Source organism: Clinocottus analis, unplaced genomic scaffold (genome assembly GCF_023055335.1).
Source record: "Clinocottus analis isolate CAN_PGR_092001 unplaced genomic scaffold, fCliAna1.0.p SCAF_2, whole genome shotgun sequence".
NCBI classification, from domain to species: Eukaryota; Metazoa; Chordata; class Actinopteri; order Perciformes; family Cottidae; genus Clinocottus; species Clinocottus analis.
The window spans coordinates 5,124,476-5,146,622 of NW_027175931.1; the positions used below are offsets into that span (position 1 = coordinate 5,124,476).

At 41.9% G+C, this 22,147-nt stretch overlaps 1 protein-coding gene across 1 annotated transcript in view; it reads right to left on the reverse strand.

Moving 5' to 3' along the window:
• Nucleotides 1–320: 320 nt before the first annotated feature.
• kcnj5 (potassium inwardly rectifying channel subfamily J member 5) overlaps nucleotides 321–22,147 on the reverse strand; it is a 24,235-nt gene continuing 2,408 nt past the window's right edge. The window contains exons 2-4 of the mRNA XM_068584524.1: nucleotides 14,259–14,341; nucleotides 11,272–12,145; nucleotides 321–3,861 (exon numbers count right to left, since the gene is read on the reverse strand). Of these exons, the coding sequence (XP_068440625.1) occupies nucleotides 3,473–3,861; nucleotides 11,272–12,145; nucleotides 14,259–14,321 (1,326 nt within the window). The 5' untranslated portion in view covers nucleotides 14,322–14,341 and the 3' untranslated portion in view covers nucleotides 321–3,472. The remainder of the gene's footprint in view (nucleotides 3,862–11,271; nucleotides 12,146–14,258; nucleotides 14,342–22,147) is intronic.

Genomic DNA, 22,147 nt, shown 5'->3' on the forward strand with positions numbered 1-22,147 from the left:
GAAAAATGTGAATAATACTGTAAAATGCCCTGTTGCATGTGTCTGTGTGTTTTTTATGTTCCCTCTGTGTGGGAGTTGTTATAAGGGGAGTCCAAGGATAGAGCAAGAAAATGGAAAAAGCACACACTAGTTTGCTGCACCACAGTAAAATTCCTTTTTTTTTTTGTTCACTGTGACTATAATTGTGCAGGATGTTTTATTCTGACTACACAGTTGTTAATGGCCTATGTGCTTCCTTTCTTTGTCTCAAGCATGCATTATTTAAAGGAGATGGGAAAAATATTAGCTTGCCATGAAAAGAGAAGGAATAATAGCTAGTTACTCAGTTACTCTCTTTTTTTTTCTTTATCTCCTTTCATCATGTCTTTATCTAAAAGAAGGGCATGTCGAACTTGGCATTCATGGATAATTTAGTTTTTAGTTGTGTGTTTATGTGCGCTCTTGGTTTTGATGACTGATTATGTCCCCACTCCCTCCAACCCACCTCACACCCGTGCTCATCCCCATGCACCTGCTTTGGGTACCTATTTCAATGCACCATTCAATACCGCATTATATTCATCATCGTACATTATTCAGATTTGAATCAGGGACTGTCAGCTTGCTGACGATCAAGCCCTCCAAATGTAATAGCTCGGACAAGAATAGCCTTTGACAGCACATTGCTGTGATTCAGTGAACTTCGATGACACACTGGACACCAAATGTAACATCATGTCTCATTTTATGACTGGTTGTACTCCGTAGACGCTGAATAAATATGATTACCCTGGCGTCTTCTGCAGCCTTTTCTCTGTCACTAGTTATTAACTGGGCCGGTCTTCTTAATCAGTCTGCCGGCTGCTTTCTATGAATGTGTCTTCCCGTGTGTGTGTGTGTGTGTGTGTGTGTGTAATTGCAGTCTTCCAACACATAAAGCTGACTCAGGGATGCTGTTAAGGTCCGGAGGACTCCAGCGGCCGCAATCATCCAGTCCATGAGAAACTGTTGGTTATATGGTCTTTGCAGGTCCGAGACAACAATTTACAACACAGAGTGGGTTGAGGCAGGCCATCGAGATACATCCACACTTTGCTGCGGTATCAGTTTAATTAATTCATTAAAATGTAGACACTGAAAGGGGTGCAACAAAGTTCTTGATGTTATCCGTTATATTTGTTCTTGAGCATGCGTGGAGCAGATTATGCCTCCAGCTTCAGAACAAGACAAGATTGTTTAGTGCCGATAATTAAAGGTCGCTTAAGTCTTCCTTTTATGATTTGATACGCGGCTAATCCAGTTTGCAGCTTGAGCGTCAGACACAGTTGTTTTACCCAGAGCCATGGCCACAAATTTGCCTTTTTGTCACAGTACAGCTGTTACAGTGCAGCGTCACACGCGGTAAATGAAAGTCTCCGATCCTCGGCTGCAAAGTTATGTGCAAAAATAATTGCACACTCACACACTCTCATGCAATCCCTCATGCATGCACACATTATCTAACAGGAACATGTTGTTCTTTCGACCATATTATGTTTATTCCCATGAGAACACACAGACAACAGATGACATTCCAGCAACGAAAGATGATCTCTCGCTAATGGCAAACGTATTGTTTAAATGGAATACATAGTAAGATGCTGAAATGTCACAGTGAAAATAAACACATTGATTGGACAAGCATCTGTAAACAAAAGAAATTTAAAAAAAAAAAAACAATACCATAAAACAAGGGCGTAGGAGATTTTAAAGTATCTGGAATTTATCTTTCGACAAATGATAATTGAATATTAATACATTATCTGATAATATATTGTAGAAATCTCATAATTTGCATGCCTAGAAAATACCCTGTGTTTTCTTACTGTAGGAAACTTACTCAGCAATGGGACGCGTAGGGGTTGATTCATGCATGCAAGCTCTGACACGTGTCCTTTCAAAGAAAGGTTGAGAACGACTGTACGCGATGTCCCTCACAGGACAAGTGTCGGCTTCCAAAAACAGTTGTCACAATGGCCACGAAGCAAAAGACCCAGTGGTGGTGTGTGGAACAGTGCCAAAGAGCGAACTGAACTGTGTGTAAGTGGACAAAGAAGACCTCAAATCATAAGGTGAGCACTATAGATGAAGTTCAGAGGAAATAATTACGGCGGATATTGCAGGTGATGAGCTGGCCAGCTACTACACTTGTGAGATTAGACAGAAAACCTGCTTCCATCTTCAGTAGACTCAACTTGTATATTGCTGAAAAACATCAGGGTTGTGGATATCTTTTAAATATTTGAAACAAAAACCAAACAAACACAGCATACAATGAACGTTTCAATTTGCTTGTGGAGCGCTTGAAATATTCATGTGTATAGAAATCAAGGACATTTCAAATAAATCATTCATATACATATTTGAACCTACATTTGAAAGTCACTTTTAAGTCGGACTGACGTGCGCCAGCCGGCGGGTTGGTTTGCTCGATGAGCGGTCAGGTCAGTGTGTCACCTCGTGGGAAATTGTGCTTTATGTCCCAAGAAAAGGGCTTGTTATTAATGTTTTAGTTGATGCAGCGGGAAGAGGGATTCGATCTTCAACCAGTGGAAAGGTTTTTAAAAGAATCAGTCGCTGGCATACACAGCTTTTTACTGGCCTTTTGCCTCTTTCCGATTGTTAATTTCAGAACCCTGAAAAAGAGTATGAAATGAGGTACGACCTTGTGTCTTTTGGGTCAATGCTTCCAGTATGTTGGAGAGACTATCAAACGCATGATGAGGGTATTTACGACTGGGCAACCATAAATAAAAGTGTGAACAAATAACATACATTTGGATAGTGGTTGCTGATACACATGTCCATTGTTTTCTTTTGCCTTTACGAACTAGAAGTCTGAGGTATGTCCTCCTCGCTGAATTGGGTCTCTGACACAGAATAATAATAATAACACTGCCAGAAAAAGGAAATATTAATCTCCCACATTAAAAAAAAAGAAAAAAGTCAATAACAAGATTCCATTATCGCTCATAAGCTGCTGTCAGACACGTCAGCTGTGTTATGAGCGTGATTCTGTTCAAATGAAGCTGAATCAACACACGCTTAAATGAGAATACTGGGGTGTCCGTAATAAGCCCGTCGTACTCTGTCATGGCTACCACTTTGAGATCAAGTTTACATAATACAACTTACAGCTGTTACAGCAGTAAGTGGTCGTTACGATTATAAAAAGACAGTCCGACCACCAACCTTTTAGTGTAGATATAGATACTGTACGTGTGTCAGTGTATGCGTACTTACGTGTCTACAAAACCAATCTATACTATAGATTGACACTCTAGTCGAGGAGTATTGCATGAGTCGGGGGCCGGAGACGGATGTCTTGTATCTCCGAGCGTTGCAATGGAACAAGCTGGCCGTTGACTAAATTAAGCGTTATATTGTCCTGTCCCCATGTCCAGTCTCTCCTGGGTTTTTTTTTTTTTTTTAGCTGATGTGGCCGTCAATCACGTCAGCCAGGCAGTCCATCAGCGAGGGGCGGATCCTCCAAAGCAGCAGCCGAGCCGTTGGTCTCTCCTCTGTCAGCCCTTGAATCTCTCTCCTCCTTGTCCACATCTGGGCTGAGCGGGTCCCGTTCGGACAGGCGGTTTAGGGCATCAAAAGTACTGTGCGTTTTGGGGTCGGGGCTAAGGAGCGAAAGCTGAGGCAATAGCGGCCCGTCCCGAAGCTTAGCAGCGAACTCCTTGGCGCTGCAGGTGGGTGTGTTGGTCTCGTAGATATCGTGGAAGTTGTTGTAGTCGACCTCGTAGAAGCCCTTCTCCAGGGAGAGGACCGGTGTGAAGCGGTAGCCCCAAAGCACCTCTGTGTCCAGGTAGGAACTCCGTGCCTGGCATGTCATCCCTGTCACAGATATGAATAGGGGTATGCATCCACATGCACACAATCAGGTCAACAAACAAACACACACAGATGGAGAGTGGTGTAGGGAGGAAAAGAGAGAGAGAGAAAGTCTGCAAATTATTCCTTGTTATACAAGAACTGTAAAAACTGTGAAAGAGCCAACACCTGCCCAGTGTTTCCATCATGTCTGCGAATGCCATAATGTGTGAAATGCAACAATATCTAATAGTAGAACTGCTGTTTGGTTCATAAATTACATATCAAATTCTCACACGGTAAAAAAAGGTGTTAATATCATTTTCTGAGGTGTCATTCAAGTCAGTAAAAACAAGTCTTCACATTTGTATTCCAGTAATTGAAAGTGTTAAAAGACGTAATGTCAATGCTAAGGGCACTATCTCCTTTTTTTCCCTTCACTTTAACAGTTTAACTGTGTTGGTAGTGTCAGATATAAAAACCCACACATTGGACGTTTCTATTTTGGGAAACTGTATTTGGTTTGTAGGTGTCACAGGTGCAACTTGCAACATTGATGATGGCCGTGTGCCATTAAGCATTAGCAAGCCTTTGTAGTGAGGCAGCATGCCGACTATCTGGTAAACTGAAAGGGATTCACCTTCACAGGACCCAGTCATTTTTATTTTTATTAATAACATTTTACTACAAGGAAAAACATGCAGCAAGAACAGCTGAGCCGCAGAAAGTTAGCCATGCAGCTAATAGCGTATCGCTAAACAAACATTAAGAAAGAAACACTACATAGGAATTACAAAACACAATAAAATCACAGACGTAACAGCCCAGTGTTACTGTAAAGTATGAATAGTATTTAGTGGTCGCACATGTACCATTACCAAATTTCAGTATCATATATTGAATTATTCTTTATTTCTTTTCTCATTCTGCTTACAATTCTTCCATAATGACAAACTTGCAGTAAAACAGTAGATTAATTAATATTAGGAACAACTTATAATGTGCAAATTGCAAACTATTTTTACATTTTATAGTGTTACATTTTTTTTTTTTTCTGATTAATTTCTAAATTTAATTTAAACTTTGAAATATTCAGCTCATGAAGGAAACATTGTTATGTTCAAATTCTCCTGTTCAACTCATTGGACTCATATCTAATAAACATTTCGTCAGTCACCTTTTAAGCCTTGAGAAGGAGAGATTTTGGGTGGAGTATTCACTTTAAGGAAACAACTGTCTCCCCATATGCTTTGCTCACCCAGCTGTTGAGTTACATATTGGTATATCTATCTGTAAATGCATAACCAAAAACATCAAGCATGTGCTCTAAAATAGATGCAGATGCCAAATTGATATGTTGTCTAATGACACGGTGGAAGGCGAGGCGTTTGCACCTTTTCATCAGCATTCCCTCTGGATATGAGTGGCCTAGTTTCCACATTTAACTTGTGAAATGTTTGTTATTTCTGTGACTGGATCATCAAAGACAATAAAATGTCTTTCAGTCAGAAGGATTTTCTACAGTGTTTGTTAAGGGTGATGGAATATTGTTTGATGTGTTGGTTTTAAATTCTTAGTTTAGCTAATACCTGGGAGTCCAAACACATAACGTTCTGATGTGAAGATCTATTAGTGTCTTGTCATATTATTATTACATTTCATTAATAAGATTTTGTCAGAAGTCAAGAGTTCAGGTGCTTTTGACTTCCTACTTCTGTATGTAATATAAACAGGATAACTGGGACTATTGCATTGGTATTGTGTGAATTTTAGATAGTAGTCACTTCCTGAGGGATTAGATCATTCACAAATTCACAAACACAAAAAGAAAATGTGTCACTCCACAGACGCACACACTTAAACACACACAAAGCCGTTAGAATACTACAGACTATCAGTATTTGAAGACACACTTTCCATTTTTCAATACCAACAGTAGCCAAGTCAGTATGGTAATGTGTCTCGCTTCCCTGTGCTGCTACGCTGTTGCATCTTTTATTTTGAAAAAATACCAGTTTTTGTATTAAAAAGTTGGTGGGAAAAGTGTGCTGCGGGGTGCGCTGTGCGTAGTAGACGCTGGTGCTGTGCTATTCATCGCAGATGAGCAGAATCCATTTAAATTAAATAATGAAAAAATTCAACTTTGGAAATACAACTCAACGAAAAACCGTGATTCTCCACCAGCCCAACAGCGGCAAAGCAATTCCCGTTAAGCAAAGAAGGGTGTGAGTTTAGCTGCTTTTTGTAGTGCAAAAACTGTATTTCCACAGCATGTAAACACACAAAGAGCTTTAGCACGGTGGTTCCCGAACATTTTGTGGATATACACATTTCCTACGCCCAGCCAGAAGAGCGATCAGGAGCACGTGCTCATACACAAACGATGTGCGAGTGACGAAGAGGAAACAATGAAGTCGCCTCTCTGTCACCAACACGACTTCCTCACAACAGACATTGCGGTGTATTTAATAACTCCATAATGGTTGTTCACCATTTGGGTCTGTCAGTTTTGGGAGTGTTATACTGGCTAAAAATTAAAAATGGCCCTCGTTCATGTTATTAGTCACACTATTGTTTGAATGTCATAACGTCATTCCAGGTGTAACTGCTGCTGCAGCACTTCATACATCCCACCAGCATCCACCCGTAGACATCCCTGGGCGGGAGGCTGCATCGCCACTCCCTGCTCATTCTCGGCTGTGTTTAGCGTGACTTATCCAGGCAGAGAGAAGGTCATGGTCTATGTATTAATTATATTTCATGTCTGTCGTGAAAAAAACAAGCATATTGTGATTCACAATTTTATGTTCCAACACATGTAGCCTTTACGAATAACTATGCAATTGTTTGAGTTAACCTAAACCACTTACGTCAAAAGAAGAACTAAATATTATAAGAAAGTACTTTAGGAACCTCAGTTACTTAGGAAAAGCTGATGGTTTGTAAAATGACGAAAGATGAAATCTGGTGTATATAATGTATGGTCTATGCTTAAAATGGCAGGTCCAGAACTGTGAGATTATAACTCATGGAAATGTGGCGCTCTAAATGTTTAATATTGTTTTTGACCATTTTAATCTCTTTGCATCAATGCCAGTGTGTTCGTATTAAAAAGAATATATTGGAAACAGACTATCAGCAGTTAGAGTGTATCTGTATATTTTTAGATTAACATTTTGGCATGACCCAGGTATTATTTAATATATACATAATTTGCAAGTATAGAGGAGACAAAGCAGCAATGGATCTTCAGAGACGCTTCAATAATGAAAACAAGGTTTGTTGACGGCAACACCAACGCACATGACCCGGCCTCCGGCACAGCAGGACACACAACTGCCACATGATCCTGTGTATAAAAAAGTAAGTTAACTAACTTTATACAATAAGTCTACAACAAAGATTACATCTGGGAAATGACTTGGCGGGGGGCAGAAACATCTTGGTTCCATCGCGGCTATTTGAAGACAGCTGAAATAACACAGAACACAGCTTAGTTGCTGCTGATTTTCCATCTAATAAATGCTTTTCCACTTAAAATGTTTAAACAAAGGATGGTTGCTGATATTACAACTTTTATTATGATAGCCTTTTCACAGCCACTGGGCACTAAACTGCACTTGTTAATAAATACATTGAAGCTTTTCATTATTTGCTGTTTTGTTATTTAGATTAAATTAAATCTGAGTAAAATTTTACACATTAACACTTTTTTCCCTGCACCCAGATAGTTTTTTAGGGCACCGTTTGTTGTATTTCTCATTGGTTTTCTGCACTTCTGCCACAGCCGAATGCACCAAAAGAAGTCTAATTATGATCCCGGTAAGATTTTTATTTAATTTTTCACCACTAGAATTATTTTATTACTTTTTTTTCTTTTACATTGTCAAAGTCAGGGTCATCCTGGCAACTGTTCATGTAATGTTCTCCAAAACTGTACTTCAAAATCACAATAGTTGTTAACTTTGAACCCACGGAAATCATTAACTATTTAACCAAACATATTAAGGATGTATTTTTTTACACTATAAATAAATGGAACTTGCCAAATAATTCTAATTTAATTCAAATTTTTCTGCAAATTTCCTGAAAAAAATAGATTTTACCGTAAAATAACTTTGGGTCATCCTGAACAAGATGACATTAAAAATGTCTGTGAACTCTTAAAAGTAGGGTTAGTAATCTTCAAAAATATTTGGGATTTTTTTATTTTTGAAATTTTTATGAAATAAATTCTCTGCCAAACGTTAGGATTGGACCAACTGCCTGCGTGTGTTCTGCCTGAGCACTCATTGCTTGCCTGATGCAAACTGCTAGCGTGACAGAGTGCTAACAATAGCCGTGTTCATTGGTTACGTTCATGGTTTTAATTTTGAGGGAGCGGCTTACACTTATAATGTTTCCACTTCTGTTCAAAGTCAGTGTTTTTGTTTCACAGGTGTGTGCTTTTAAGCCTGAAAACATACAAAAACTTAAGAAAACAAAAAAAACAAACATCCAGAAACATAAAATACGTGAGCATATTGTGAATATTGAAGCTTTTACTGGTCAAAATTACGCTCAACAAATGGCTAATTAACACAAGAAAACATCATCAAGCTGATAAGTTCCACCTTTCGCATTTTGAACTCATGCGAGATTATTGTCACTTCTCTTTTGCCGAACAAAACTAAACATTTGTTTGCCACAGAGCTCCTGCAATTTTCCAAAACCCCATTGGCAGCACTCTATTAGTTGCGTATTTCATGCACCTTCCTCCTCCCTTTCCTCTCTCTTCGTGTCACCTTCGCTGCATCCTGTGCATTGACGATTGTGATTGGTTTAAAGAAATACAAAAAAGCGAAAGACTTTGAATTTGGCTTAATGATAATGTGTGAAGCCAGACCTTTCTTTAATGCTGACACAGCGCTTCAGAGGTCTGCTATACGAGGCTGGTTGCTTTTGATATTCGGAAAAATAAACTAGTTCATGATATATGTATATATATATATATATATATATATATATATATATATATATATATATATATATATATATATATATATATATACATATATATATTTATATATATATATGTGAATATGACATCTGATTGCATGATTTTATAGTGTTTCTGTATCTCCTCTGCATTCATTAAATATATTGTTGTCTCTATTTTTGCCTTTTCATGAGAGCAGTTAAACTGTGCTATCAAGCAGCGTGGCAGAATGTTCTCTAGCAAGTCATCCTTTTTGTTATTTTGTCCAAAATGCTGTGGGTGTGCCCGGGAAACAAATGCTGTTAGTGATTTCCAGAGCCTGACTCACAATTATGCTTAAAACCACAGATGTGTCTCGACGGAGAAAACAAGCGATGGCCGGCCATTAAAGAGAAAATCATGCCAATTCACCACCCACTCAGCTGTCACTTCCAAACTCGGTGACAGCATCCACATCGTGATTTTTTTTTTTTTTAATAGTGTGTTTTTCCTCCAGGGTATATGAAGCAATTCCTCGACATCATCAGATGCAGATTTGAATCTTTCTCCATTTCATTGAGTTTATGAGACACTTAGTTGCGTCATATGAGCGATAAGTATTTATTTTTCGACTTAAAAAAATAAATAGTTAATTATCTTTGTATTGGATCTCTCCCCAAGTGTTACTCCCGGAGATTTAAGATTTTAATTTTTATACACTGACAGCATATCCATCACTTATGAAGTAAGATCTGGGGGAGCTAACTCAGGCATGCATTTGAATGTTTGTAATCTGAGGACCTTAATACCATAATTAAAAAGACACGATTATTATACACGAAAAACTCTTATTAGAGGCTTTAATGAAACCACACTGGTTAAGGGTCTTGTCTTTTTTGTTAATGCCATCCTGACTTCACCATCTGCGTCAAGTGAACTCTATTATGTATGAACTTATTAAAGTTGAAGACAAAATTCGAACACTTATGTTATGATGGCAAAAACCATGAAAAGGGTTAAGAAATGCTGTGCTACATTACAGTATCTCTGCTTACGCTCCGTGACCTGTTTAACAAGTCTCATTAAGGCTACCAGGGGAAAGAATAGGTTAGGAGGGGGTAAGGTAGGGGGGCTACTAGATGGTCAGATTGTTGCCTAGCGGTCAAGGACGGCGATGACATAGCCCTCGCATGATGCCATGGACTCTGCCGGTGAAGCGAAAGGTGATTTAATGCCTGAGTCAAGTATCCAGCAGCGTGAGCAGGAAGCATGATGACGACTGGTGCTTTGGAGGAAGAAAGAAAAAAAAAGAAATAGAGCAGAAATGTTCCGACGCATGCATGAAGCCATGCCTGATCGCATTAGGGAGCTCGACGGTTTGTACGCTGGACGCTTTTAAAAAGACATTTGCGTACACAAGACAAAATGCTCATAATCAACTAGTGTGTCTCCTTTACTGATGCGAGGGACGGCAATAATAAATAAAGTAAATTAGTGACATGCATAATGCATTGTATTTTAAATGAGTCGATTGTAATTAGTCTTTGGAAAAAAGCCGATAACAATTCAACTTAGGCATATATACAATACTTGATTAAGCTAATACGACACAGAAACAGATTAGGACAGCATTTTAACAGCAAGCGTTGAATATTGTGCTTTGTTTCTTTGTAAAAACATCATTGTTGAAGATGCTAACAGTTTCTCTCGCGGCCTTGAACACGTCTCTCATTCTGGGAAAAAAGGAGCTTTGTGGAACTTTCCAGAGACACCGGGTCATGTCTGCCTCCTTAATGTAACCAGCCTGGAGCACTTTTCAGGGCTGCTTGGCCTTTACCCAAAACACAGACCAGCAGTGTGGGTGCAGCCGCTCATTTAGAAATACACAATATCAAACACATAACCTTGAAGTAGCATTAGTGGAAATACGGGCTGCAGTGAGTACAGAGACACATATACAAGGCAGTTGTGGTGTTATCAGCTTTCAGTCACGCTGAAGCGACAAATAGTACAAAAAAAGTAGAACTTGTATGGTGATGACGATGTGTAATGAAGTAAACTATTGCAAACTTCCTCCAAACATTGGTCAGCTGTTAAGAAACAATAAGCTCTCCATTACAACTTACTAACTTCATGTGAGATTCATTTATATTATTTATGTCACACTTTGATAGTTTATTATCTGTTGAGCTCGTCTCTCTGTCTTTCCATCCATTGCCATTTTGTTTTTTGCAACCTGCAGCACTTACAGCGACCTGCTACTGTCTCTCCTCTCTGTAAAGCAATTTATCTTTCCACATGAACCTCTTCTCTCTTTCCATCCATTTATCCATCTTCCTATCCCTCCCACTTCGTGCAATTCATACATTCAACATTTCATACATCTCTGCCTCTCACTATCAAGCCACCAATAATCCATGTGTCCTCCTATTCCACCTTTCCCCCTTCCCATTATCATCCCCCCCACTGCTTCATACCTGTGGCTTCGACCATGCCCTCAAGGATAACGACAATCTCGAACTCCTCCTTCTCCATTTGCGTCAGTGTCATCTCCCAGAATGGGCTCCTCTCGTTGATCTCGTGGGAGATGATCAGGGGCGAAACCAGGAAAAGCCGGTCGTCTCCCGTGTCGAAGCCGATGTTGATGTCAGTCTGGTTGAGCGGGATGAACTCCCCCTCCTTGGTCTGCTGCGAGCGGATCAGCTTCGCTCGGATCGAAGCCTCCACGATGTGAGAGTTCCTCAGATCTCCCACCCGAAACATCAGGCACATCTTGTTGTCTCGCACCGATATGACAGCGTTGTGCGAGAACATGAGGGTCTCGGCGCGGTTCTTTGGCTGTGAGATCTTGACAAACATGCAGCCCACCATCATGGCGTTAACAATGGAACCCAAGATGGCCTGCACCAGAAGCAGGATGATACCCTCGGGGCATTTTTCTGTGATTACACGATAACCGTACCCAATGGTGGTCTCTGTTTCAATGGAGAAGAGGAAGGCCGAGACAAAACTGTTGAGGTTCTCCACACAAGGGGTCCAGCCCTCCTCATCAGCATGCACCAGATCCCCCCGGATGAGCGCTATCAGCCACCACAGAAAGCCAAAGAAAAGCCAGTTGACTATATAGACCAAGGTGAAAATGAAGAGACTAAGACGCCAGCGTAGGTCCACCAGCGTAGTGAACAAGTCACTGAGGTATCGGTAGGTCTCTTGCACGTTTCCATGATGAACGTTGCACTTCCCGTCCTTCTGCACGTATCGTTGACGTGGCTTCTTCGGCGGGTCAGAAATCAGGTGAGTTCGCTCAGTCGAGATCTGAGCCTCCCGCAAGTGTTTAGGGAGCTTCTTCACCTAGAGGAAAGATAAAGACAGAGAGACAATTGAAAGGAGTAGAGTGAAAGAAAGCAAAGCAAGACAAAGAGAAGTCACAATTGAAGTTTTTCTCCACATGGGTGTACTTTACTGTACAGCAATTTCTTCAGATTTCTTTTCATTAATGTTTTCTCAAAAGCTTTATTGAGTTTCTTATATTGAGTTTGTACCGGAGGATGTAGGTGTTCAACTTTTTAATGAGATTTTCTTTCAGCCTTTGCAAAAGCACACTGCTCCGTGCTTCAATCATGGAGGCAAATGCAATTAACAACCATTATAAAGTCACTGCTCTGTACCACTCTACCTACAATGACATTGTGGGTGTCACTCTATGCACACATATAGAGGGAGAAAGCGAGAGAAAGGACACAACAAGAACACAAGGACACCCAGGTCTTTGTCTATGTTGGCCCAGCTCCAGCGAGGCGATCTGGCTCCACAGCTGTGCCCTGCCTTCCTCCCTGTCCCCTGTGTTCCCTCCCCTCGCACCCCATGGGACATTGGCAGGCTTGGATAGGAATAGATCCTCCATCCTCCCCCAATAGACCCTTGTGGCATCCTCAAAAAGATTGGCATATGCCTTGGCACACATATTGTGCTTATCTAGAAACCGGCTTTCATGCACATAGATGTAGGATTCTAATAGTTTATGTTTTACACCTTGAGGGTGATGACAAACAAAGTCTACCACACAACCTGGCATACCGTCCTGCAGGGGGAAGTTGCTTGTCCTTCTTTTTTGAAGACGTGCACGCAGACAGACAGGATGACACACACATGCAGGAGGACACAGTTTCAGGACACCTTTCAAACACACCAAGGACATTTGGCATCACATTGACACTTTCCAATCTGAGTTGATAATTGAAATGCATTGTGTCGAGGCAAGAAAACTGCTCCCATGCCCTCTGAATCTCTGACACCTGGGATCCAGCTCTCTCCAGAGTCGTGCTCACATCACCAGACAAGCTATGTCCTATTGTGGTTACAGTGACTGCTCTTCTGCTCGATCACGGAGACGGTCACTATCCCAGTTCAGCTTCGGAAAGGACATCCAAGGCACTAGGCTTGCAAGTGCAGTATTGAGTTTTAAGATATCGATTTGAAGTGATCCCTGTTTAAGGAACATTTTGACAAAGAAGAATTGAAAGACAATGCTCATAGACCGGCATGACAATTAGTAGCTTGATGACAAGGCATTCACTAAATGTCAATGGGATCCCTTTTTTATAAAACACAGTCCGTCCACCATTTCTTAGAGTGCCACTTTTTTACTGAGAGCGTTAATGTATACAGTTGTTGTCTTTTAAAGTAGTTGCTAATTACTAATTCTCTCATTTTAAATGACAGACAGCTAAAACAGGCCCATTAATTTCCACTCGGTTGGGGTTGGTCTAATTTAGTGATGGATGAAGCTGTCACTGGGAATGCCACCTAATCTTTGGCCTTCGTAGTCAATACGGTTTGTGAGGGTGATGGTCGATAAACAAATTCATTAGTCCTCTTTTTGTGGCAGGGGTAAATGGTGGGTGTTTTCTTTCTTTGAGTCTTTTTTCGCTGCGCTTGGTTAGACAGCACAGGTTCCAATCAGCCGGGGAATCATGACAGATAACCAGTGCAACTCCACCATCCCTTATTGGGAGTAAAGTGGGAGTCTCTTCCTTATTTTCCAATCTCCTCTCCCAAGCCAACTGAGCTATACATGAACATGAACTAAAGAAACAGGTTATGTTACTCTTCATGGAACTTGATCCGTAATCTGCACGGTTTATTTCATCTATAAAGTATACAATATACAGTAAATCAAACTGCTTTTTTATCCTCTTCATTCCCACTATTCTGGGAAGCAATCAGTCCGGTTTCCTTTCTCACAAACATTCATTGTTCTGTCCTCGATGTAATCACTCCCGTCTCTCTCTAGGTCTTCTCCATCCCCTTTTTGTCCTCTGCTCGCTCTCTGCACCACCCAACACCATGACGCCTCTCTCTCTCTCACATCGTCTGTCTCGTGCCTCACGTTCTGTCTCCAGGCTCTGGTGAAATCGCAGTTATCAGTAAAGTGTTTGTCCAGCAGTGAGATGTGAATCTTTACCTGAGCAGGTGTGACTCCTATCTCCATGTTGTGGTCCATGAGGATTCGAGAATCTCCTGCCATCCTCAGCTGAAGCTCAACACCTGTAAGAGACAAGGTAGTACGGTGGTCAATTGAATTGAGCCTCTCTGCTCCAGCAGCACATTGAACTTCAGTGAATTGACCAACATTAGAATAAACCAGCACAACCGAGAGTAAAGAGTACAACTGCATTGTCTTCAGAGCAGGCATGTGTACGAGCCTTAGGTCATTTCAACCGTCAACGATCTGAATTACACATCCGCTTTGAAAAGTGCATGCATTACGTCTCAATAACAATATTGTGTTGATGTATAGTGCAACTCCCTCAGGCTTATAATTATCTACCTGTCATTTAAATTGCTTCAATTTGTCAATATATCAATATTTGCCAGCCGGTGTGATTAAAAATTCACAGAAGAAATCCATGAGGGCAGTTTGAACTATAAGCATTAATGCCAAATGTCAAATATTCAATAGAATACGATTTTTATTGGATGTATATGTTGTTTTAATAGCCGATGCGAAGGATTGCCATACTGGTGTATACTGTACAGGGTGGGTGGAAGCTCCGAAGAATTCACAAGCCTACGCTCAGTAATTATTATTTTTTAATTAATGAAAATCCCCACAATGCAAAAAAGCATGAATTCATGAATGATAATCATCTGTAAAACAATTAAATCTGAAGATTGTTACTGTGGCTACAGCACAGCTCTCTTACACTCGTAATATAGAGGTCTGTATTGAGTAGTTTCAAAGACATTACCTACAGATTATGATCCATATTCACAAAGTGTATTTTACTTTCATTCAACATAAGGAACCATTGGCAGATCAATCCAACTTGTACTATTCTACTACCATTGAAACTCGACTTAAACAGGTTGCCGATTAGAAACCGCACAGACAACTTGGGTTCGAAAGCCAATATATCAAAGCATACTTTTCCCTGCCTCCGAGTAACACTCTCCTAATAAGACAATAATTAAAACTGCACGTTGTGGCTTCACCAGAGCTGCACATGATTGGCAGAACAAACGGCAATCAATAAAATAACAAATCTGATAGAGCATGCCTTCTATACACCAGGCATTTTATACCCCATTGCTCCCAAGATGGTTATTTGTAAATCTTTGATCCCATAGTTTCATCTCGTGTCATCGTCAGGTCAAGATTTCTTGCTTAGTTTGGGTATGACCCTCAAAAACAATGACATCGCCATCGGCTTCAGCTTAGGGCTAATTGTTAATAAACCAGATGTTGAACATGCTAAATATCAACATGCTAGCATTGCCATTGTGAGTATGTCAGCTCAAAGTAGAGCGGTGCTTAACGGCCTCAAAGGACCATTAGTATGACTGTAGAGACTGTTGGCTTGACAATGTACTTATCTTGTTTTCCCAACACTGAGAACAGTTGCAAAACAATACCTGCTTGTATTTTTTTCATGGTTATTTTTAACCATAAGAAAAAACACTTGTATTCACAGCAAGTCAGGATGTGTGCTTGCGGTTGCCTAAAGCTAAACATAAATGGGACTGAGGATGTGATAACTTGCACACGGTACAAAAAAGTAGCACTTCCAGGAAGCAAAACAATATATAATTTATAACCTTTAATTACATACAGGTTTTGGGAGACAGGGCTGGTGTATTAATGAATACAGCATATGCACAACTATGAATGACCATCGGGGTCTGAAATAAGCATGACATCAGTGCACTACCAGCACCAACACTGTCTATTAAACATTATGCACACCATGTAATGTATAAATATATATTTCTGTGCAATCAGGTTGTCAATGCAGTTGCAGCTTTCCCTGTAAAAAATACATCCACATTGAAATGAATAAACAAAAAGGCAATTTCATTGCTGGAAGACCTAAGGAAGGGATTATCTGTTAACGTCACATGGGAGACGACCCAGTGTCCACTGTCGGCTCATTTGCCTGTACAATGAAGCAGGCTCAGCTGCAGTGTTTCTAACAGTGTCATTTTCCCAAAGAGAAAAGCTCGTCGTCGCCAGCATCGCCAGTTTCTTCAACTAAATATGCCCAAATGGAGACACACACACACACACACACACACACGGATAGACAACTCCCGATATAAAGACGCACTGCTCTCCCGCCGCTCCACCGCGGCCACGACCAACTTCAGATCAGAGGCGAGTCATTACTTTCCTAATCAGCTGGAGACAGACAAATAAATACTTTCTGTCAGAGAACCCAGCCTCCCCTTGTACCTTACATTCAATCTAATATAAAATGAGTGTACACATTATCTTTGTGGCTGTTTTTAGCTCCACTGGAGCGACTAGGTGACGTGCTGACGTGTGATGTGATTTTAAAGAGTATTTCTCTGCTCCCGAAACAGGTATTTTTAAACATCTGTTGTGTGAGGTCCAAAGTGACAGGAGAAGTAGGAAAGGAACACTTTGAACGTCTGCCGACTGATGTGGGATTTAATAACAGCCACTGCTGTAGTTATAAAGAGGAGGGGTATGTGTGTGTGTGTGTGTGCGTGTGTGTGTGTGAGTGTGTGGGGCGGACCTCAGATAAAGCCCTAATTTTAGCAGTAATCTTACAACACCTTTGGAGCCCCATAAGAGGCAATCAACTCATACAGCCCCCGGGTGTCGTTTAGAAATCGACTACTTTTAATTTAGCGAAAGAACAAGGGCTACACGGTGCCTTGTGACCAGCCGAGCAAAAGAACACGGGTGAATTACGTTTGCCGCCGGTTCCTGACCTTAACAACATCTGACATTTCTCTGTCATCTGTCTTTGATGTTACTCTATTTGATCGCTGACGAGCGAGGGGAGAATGCAAAGGCGAGCGCTGGCGACGTGAGAGGACCGCGTCACAAATCAGATCCACACAGGAGCGCGCTGTTGACATTGATGGTCCAAAGCAAAGGGCAGAGGGACGTGACAGGCATCTGAGCAGGGAAAAGACGGACGGACGGCAGATGCACGGGACACGCACACACACACACACACACACACCTACACACACATGCACAGACAGAGAGCTTCTGAAAAAGCTCGCTGAATACATTAAAAGGATCCAAGGTCCCGCTTTCTGACTCATTTTTAGGTTCTCTCATGAATTAAACATGGCTCCCCGGAGAGTTGTGAACTCCAGACCTGTGTGTGTTTCCGGCGAGGCTGCCGATTGCGGCGTCTGTTAGCCGCAGCCGACTCAACAAGCCCAAACGAGAGGTGTTTCGAACATGGATACCATGCCTTGGTGTTTTATCTCAGCGCTTTAAGAGGGTAACAAGCATTTATCTTGTTACCGGGAGAGTGACAGGAAGCTTTGGATGAATTGCGTTTGTGTCCTGATAACAAGAGCACTCATCTGTTGTGCTTCAAGTCAAGAGGTACGAGTAAGCCAGGGAACCTGCTTCCTCAAGGATATCTACAGGATATATATTTTCCTTATTTGCTGACGCTGTAAACAATAATCTGCAGGGAGACACAGTAAAGTGTGTCTCTTTTCTTTCTAACTTGTGGAAGCTCTATAATTTTTCCCCCCGGGCCCGTGTTGTACTGAAAAGCACTTGCTTCATGATTCAATTTTCCACATTTCGGGGGGAACTTTAGAAACTTGTGTTGTCAGCTGAATTGGTTTGTATCCGAGCAAAGCGAGGGTGGGTTGTTTTTTTTTTATCAATACTAATCACCGGTCCAATAAAGCCCCTGCAAACAGATTAATGAATTAATTGTAAACAGTTTTAGTCTGTGAATTACTTTTTTTAAACTCCCGTTAGATGGAAGCAATCAATTTGGTCTTTCCCATCTGTGGATGAACCGCGTTTCCTGCTTGAAATTTGCACTGACGTGCTTGTTTTGCCGATCCAGAATCCTGAGACTTCTGCCTCATGTCTGCAAAACTTGCATTTTTTAGGAATAACAAAACTCAGCTGTACTCATATGTATATAAAGTGCATTTCAATAACCCTTCTATAGACCAGGCTCTGGTCTGACAATAGTGCTTATGTTTTCAATCTTCCCCTTTTAGGTTGTCACCCTGCCTTTGAGCATGGCAGGGTTAAAAAGGACACATGTTGCAAACTCAGCAGGATCCCTATACGTTTACAAATTACAAATTTCACTATTAGTGCTCACTCGTCCTTAGATTTTGAGGTCGTAGCTTGCAGTTTTCTGTCGGTTCATCAAATACAGCGCCGACAAGGGAGAGACAGAGGAAAATAGGCCAAAAAAAAGAACCAAAGGTGGAGAGAAAAAAAAGAAAATAGGAAAAAAAGAAAGACAAAGGTTGCGGCAGAGCAGAGTATTGAATCAGCAACTACATTTACAATGAAATCTGTGCCTCTGATTGATATCTACACTCACGCAGTCGCTCCGTCTTATCGGCTGTCTCTGCTCCTCGGCCGTGGAAGCATGATAACTTTCTCTTTCCTTGAGTCCCTATAGCCTCCGTCACTCCTCCCCTTGAGTGAAAGCAAAGAGTCAGGGTTACCGGGCCTGTCGTGATTATGTCCCGGGCTAAGATTGGCCCATGAAATAACATGGCTTCATCCCTATCTCTGCTCACTTATGACACTTTGAGGTCATGCGGGTCAAATGACTAAAAACGTCCCCAGCTAGTTTGGCTCTCGGCCCAGTAGACACACACTCACGCACACACATACACGTACACACACACACAACCTTCATACCATCACTCCCTGCCATTTTCCTATTATGCCCGATAGTGAGCTGAGTGTATCCAGTTGTGTCCTTCTCATGGATGACCTTCTCCGGAGTGACACTACTGCACCGAGACGACTCACACTGGAGAAACAATTTCCCTAATGATATGTCCATCTCCCTCTACCTCTCCGTCTCTCTCTCTCTCTCTTGCTATCCCGCATTTAGTCTCCTTACAGTAAATTTCGCACACCCACAAAAAAAAAAAAAGTCAAGTTGTTCGAGACAAGAATAGCTATTTTGTTGTCGCACGTTTCAGATCTGCCTCGATGCTCCAATAATGATAATTGTATTCTTAATAGCTGAGATGTCACGTTGTCGCGCTGAGTGGCGCCTGGATGGGATTAAAACCCAACACCTACCGGAGCCAAATAACACCCTCTTCAACCACGCTGGCCTGGTGAGTGAGATCTATGTGATGGAAAGAGACAGAGGGGGAGACATGGGATGTGTGAGGTTGGGTGGGCTGGGCATGCTCCCCAACACCCTGTTTCGTCTTCTTATCAGGCGTTTGTGTCCGGCTCTTGATGTGAATTCATCCCCTCAGATCCCAGAGTCTAGGACCCTTCTCTTAAGGGCAATAATGGTGAATAAAATAACCAATTACAGCGAGAGGGACGTATGTGGAGATGAGGATAATAGCGGGTGCTCAGCATCAAAGATATCATTTTACAATAACGCTATAACCAACGACTCCGCTAATTGATCCTCGCGCACGTGCTTCATTAATCCTCTGCTTCACCTCACCGCAGAGGACAGGAGGATGACAAGGATGTGAGGCCTACGAGCGGGGGGCGGGGCGGGGCTGCGGAGCAAGGCAGCGCCAACGGCCAACGCTGGAGGAGCCAAAGGTCAAATGGTCTTGATTGGAATTCCTGACATGCTTCGCCGAGTCCCCGCGCTTGTCCCTTGGAGAAGCCTCCTTCTTGACAGTCATCGCATACCGAGTCGGAGTGAAAGTAGATTGCGACCCCATACGGCCGCACGGTGACACAAAACTCCGCCCGGTGCATTTTCTGATTACCAGGGTGTCAAACACCGACGCTTTGTCGCACCCGTCGGCGTCCGACACCGATGAAGGAGGCACCCTTTAGCGTCGGCACGAGGCACACCTGCTTTTCAAGTACTAAGCAGGAATGTGAAGAGGGCGGCTGATGGGTAGAGTAGTCGTCCTGAAACCACGAGGTAGCCGGTTCGATCCCTGGTCCCCGCATAGTGTGCATGTCAACGTGTCGTTGAGCAAGACACTGAGTTGCTTCACGAGGCTGCCTTTATGGAATGACTATGGAAGGGTTCAAATGCTGAGAATAAATGTCTCTACTGTGGGACAAATAAGGGATTAATTATTATTATTATGACGTCGTATATAGACCAAAAACCCCTCACATGACTTTGAACAAAGAGACAAGGATATTGTTGCGTTATTGTGTCGCATTAGTGAGGTTTGTGACGTGTTTTCCATACTTATATTTAATGTTTTACTAATTGTAAGTTCAGCCATGATGTTTTTTATATCCTAGTAAAGTGTTTTTTTGCCAGAACCTCAGCACCTCAGCTTGGTTTGAGGTTACAACGTTAACCCCGTGTTTGCTCTGTCGGTGCCCCGGGCTACCCAGTGGGATGGAAAAGTACCTCCAAGGGGTCTGATGACTGAGTCAGTATGTGACGACTTGAAATGAGAACATGTTGGCTTAAGAGTCCCTCGCCGGCAGGAGACGACGATGGGGAAAAAAGTGCTCAGCAACTATTTCATGAATAAAAAAATCGAAGAAAGCATGTTAAAGAATAAAAAAACAACAACATGCTGTCACGTTACAGGCCCTATTAACCATCCAGCATGTCTCTCTCTTCTATCGGTGTCAACGAGCTGTACATTCACAGGGATGTGCCTCCCCTGGGTGACGGATGCTCACGCTTCATAGATGCTTAATGCTGTGGAGACCTGAATGTGTTTGCTTCCCACATCTTAATGAGACTATACAGTGATAAACAACAACACCATTTTTTTTCTTCTTCTAAAATACTCCAAACGGAGCGTCTGCATCTACTGGAGCTCCTCCTCTTGCAGTGCACCCGATGCTAAATTGTCCTTACTCCATGTGAACAGGTGTGCAGCTCAATGTAATGAAATCATATCCACTGGCAATGTGTTGCTGTGTGGCCGGCCAATCAAAGAGACTGTGGTTGCTGGGTTAATGGAGACTCACAATTTCATTTAATAAGAAGCAACTGAAACACTGAAGTGTCACAATTGTTTTTTTAATCTGTAAAGGTCCATATTTGGGTACAAGTATGACATTTAAGGCCGCAGCTTAAACAATGCAGGTGATGAAGCGTACGGTACTCGATTGCTTCACTGCGTGAGTACAGGACTCCTGTAACTCAATGACACATACTCTCATGTGATCCAGTCAAACTGGCCTGGCCTGAATGCTTATCAGCTGGACACAAGACATCAATGCATCTCTGCCACCGTCTACCACCGTCTGCCATGCTTTACAAAGGGGTCCTCATAAATAGTACGAGGGATCCTCCCTTATTAAAAACAACTGGTTCAGCCCCAGTGGCTCAGCCAGGAGCAGCAACATTTCATTCCACATAACAAGATGCTCCAGAGCCAGTTACCCTGGACATGGGCTGGATTACTGCAATGCATTTGCTCATAATGTGTCAAAGTCCTTCTGGTTAGCAGCTATAGTTTTGTTGAATAAATTAAATTACTTCCAAATCACCTGAAACGTATAAACGAGCTGACAAACGCTAAGAGCAAGGTGACCTGCAACAAGCCGCCATCTTTTTTTGTCCCAACAGCCAGCGAGCTATATCCTCTGCACTTATCTCTTATCCAAGCCGGGAGACTCTGAAGGTGTGTGCATGTAAAAAAAAAACCCTTTCATGTATTTTTGTTTGTATAGAAGGTGAGCTCTGAAACAGTCATCTCTTTGTCAAACAAGAGGTGAAGGTTTTTTTTTGTTTTTTGTTTTTCTGCATGAAGACCAGAGCGACGGCCTCGTGTTAGCTGTTACAGCTTTATGTGTGACAGAGCCCTGGGAGAAATACGACTATTGTAAAGTCGTTGCCCAATCAGCGAGTAGGATTCACCATAAATCTGGAACAAACGCATCGTAGGTGACTCTTTAAACTACAG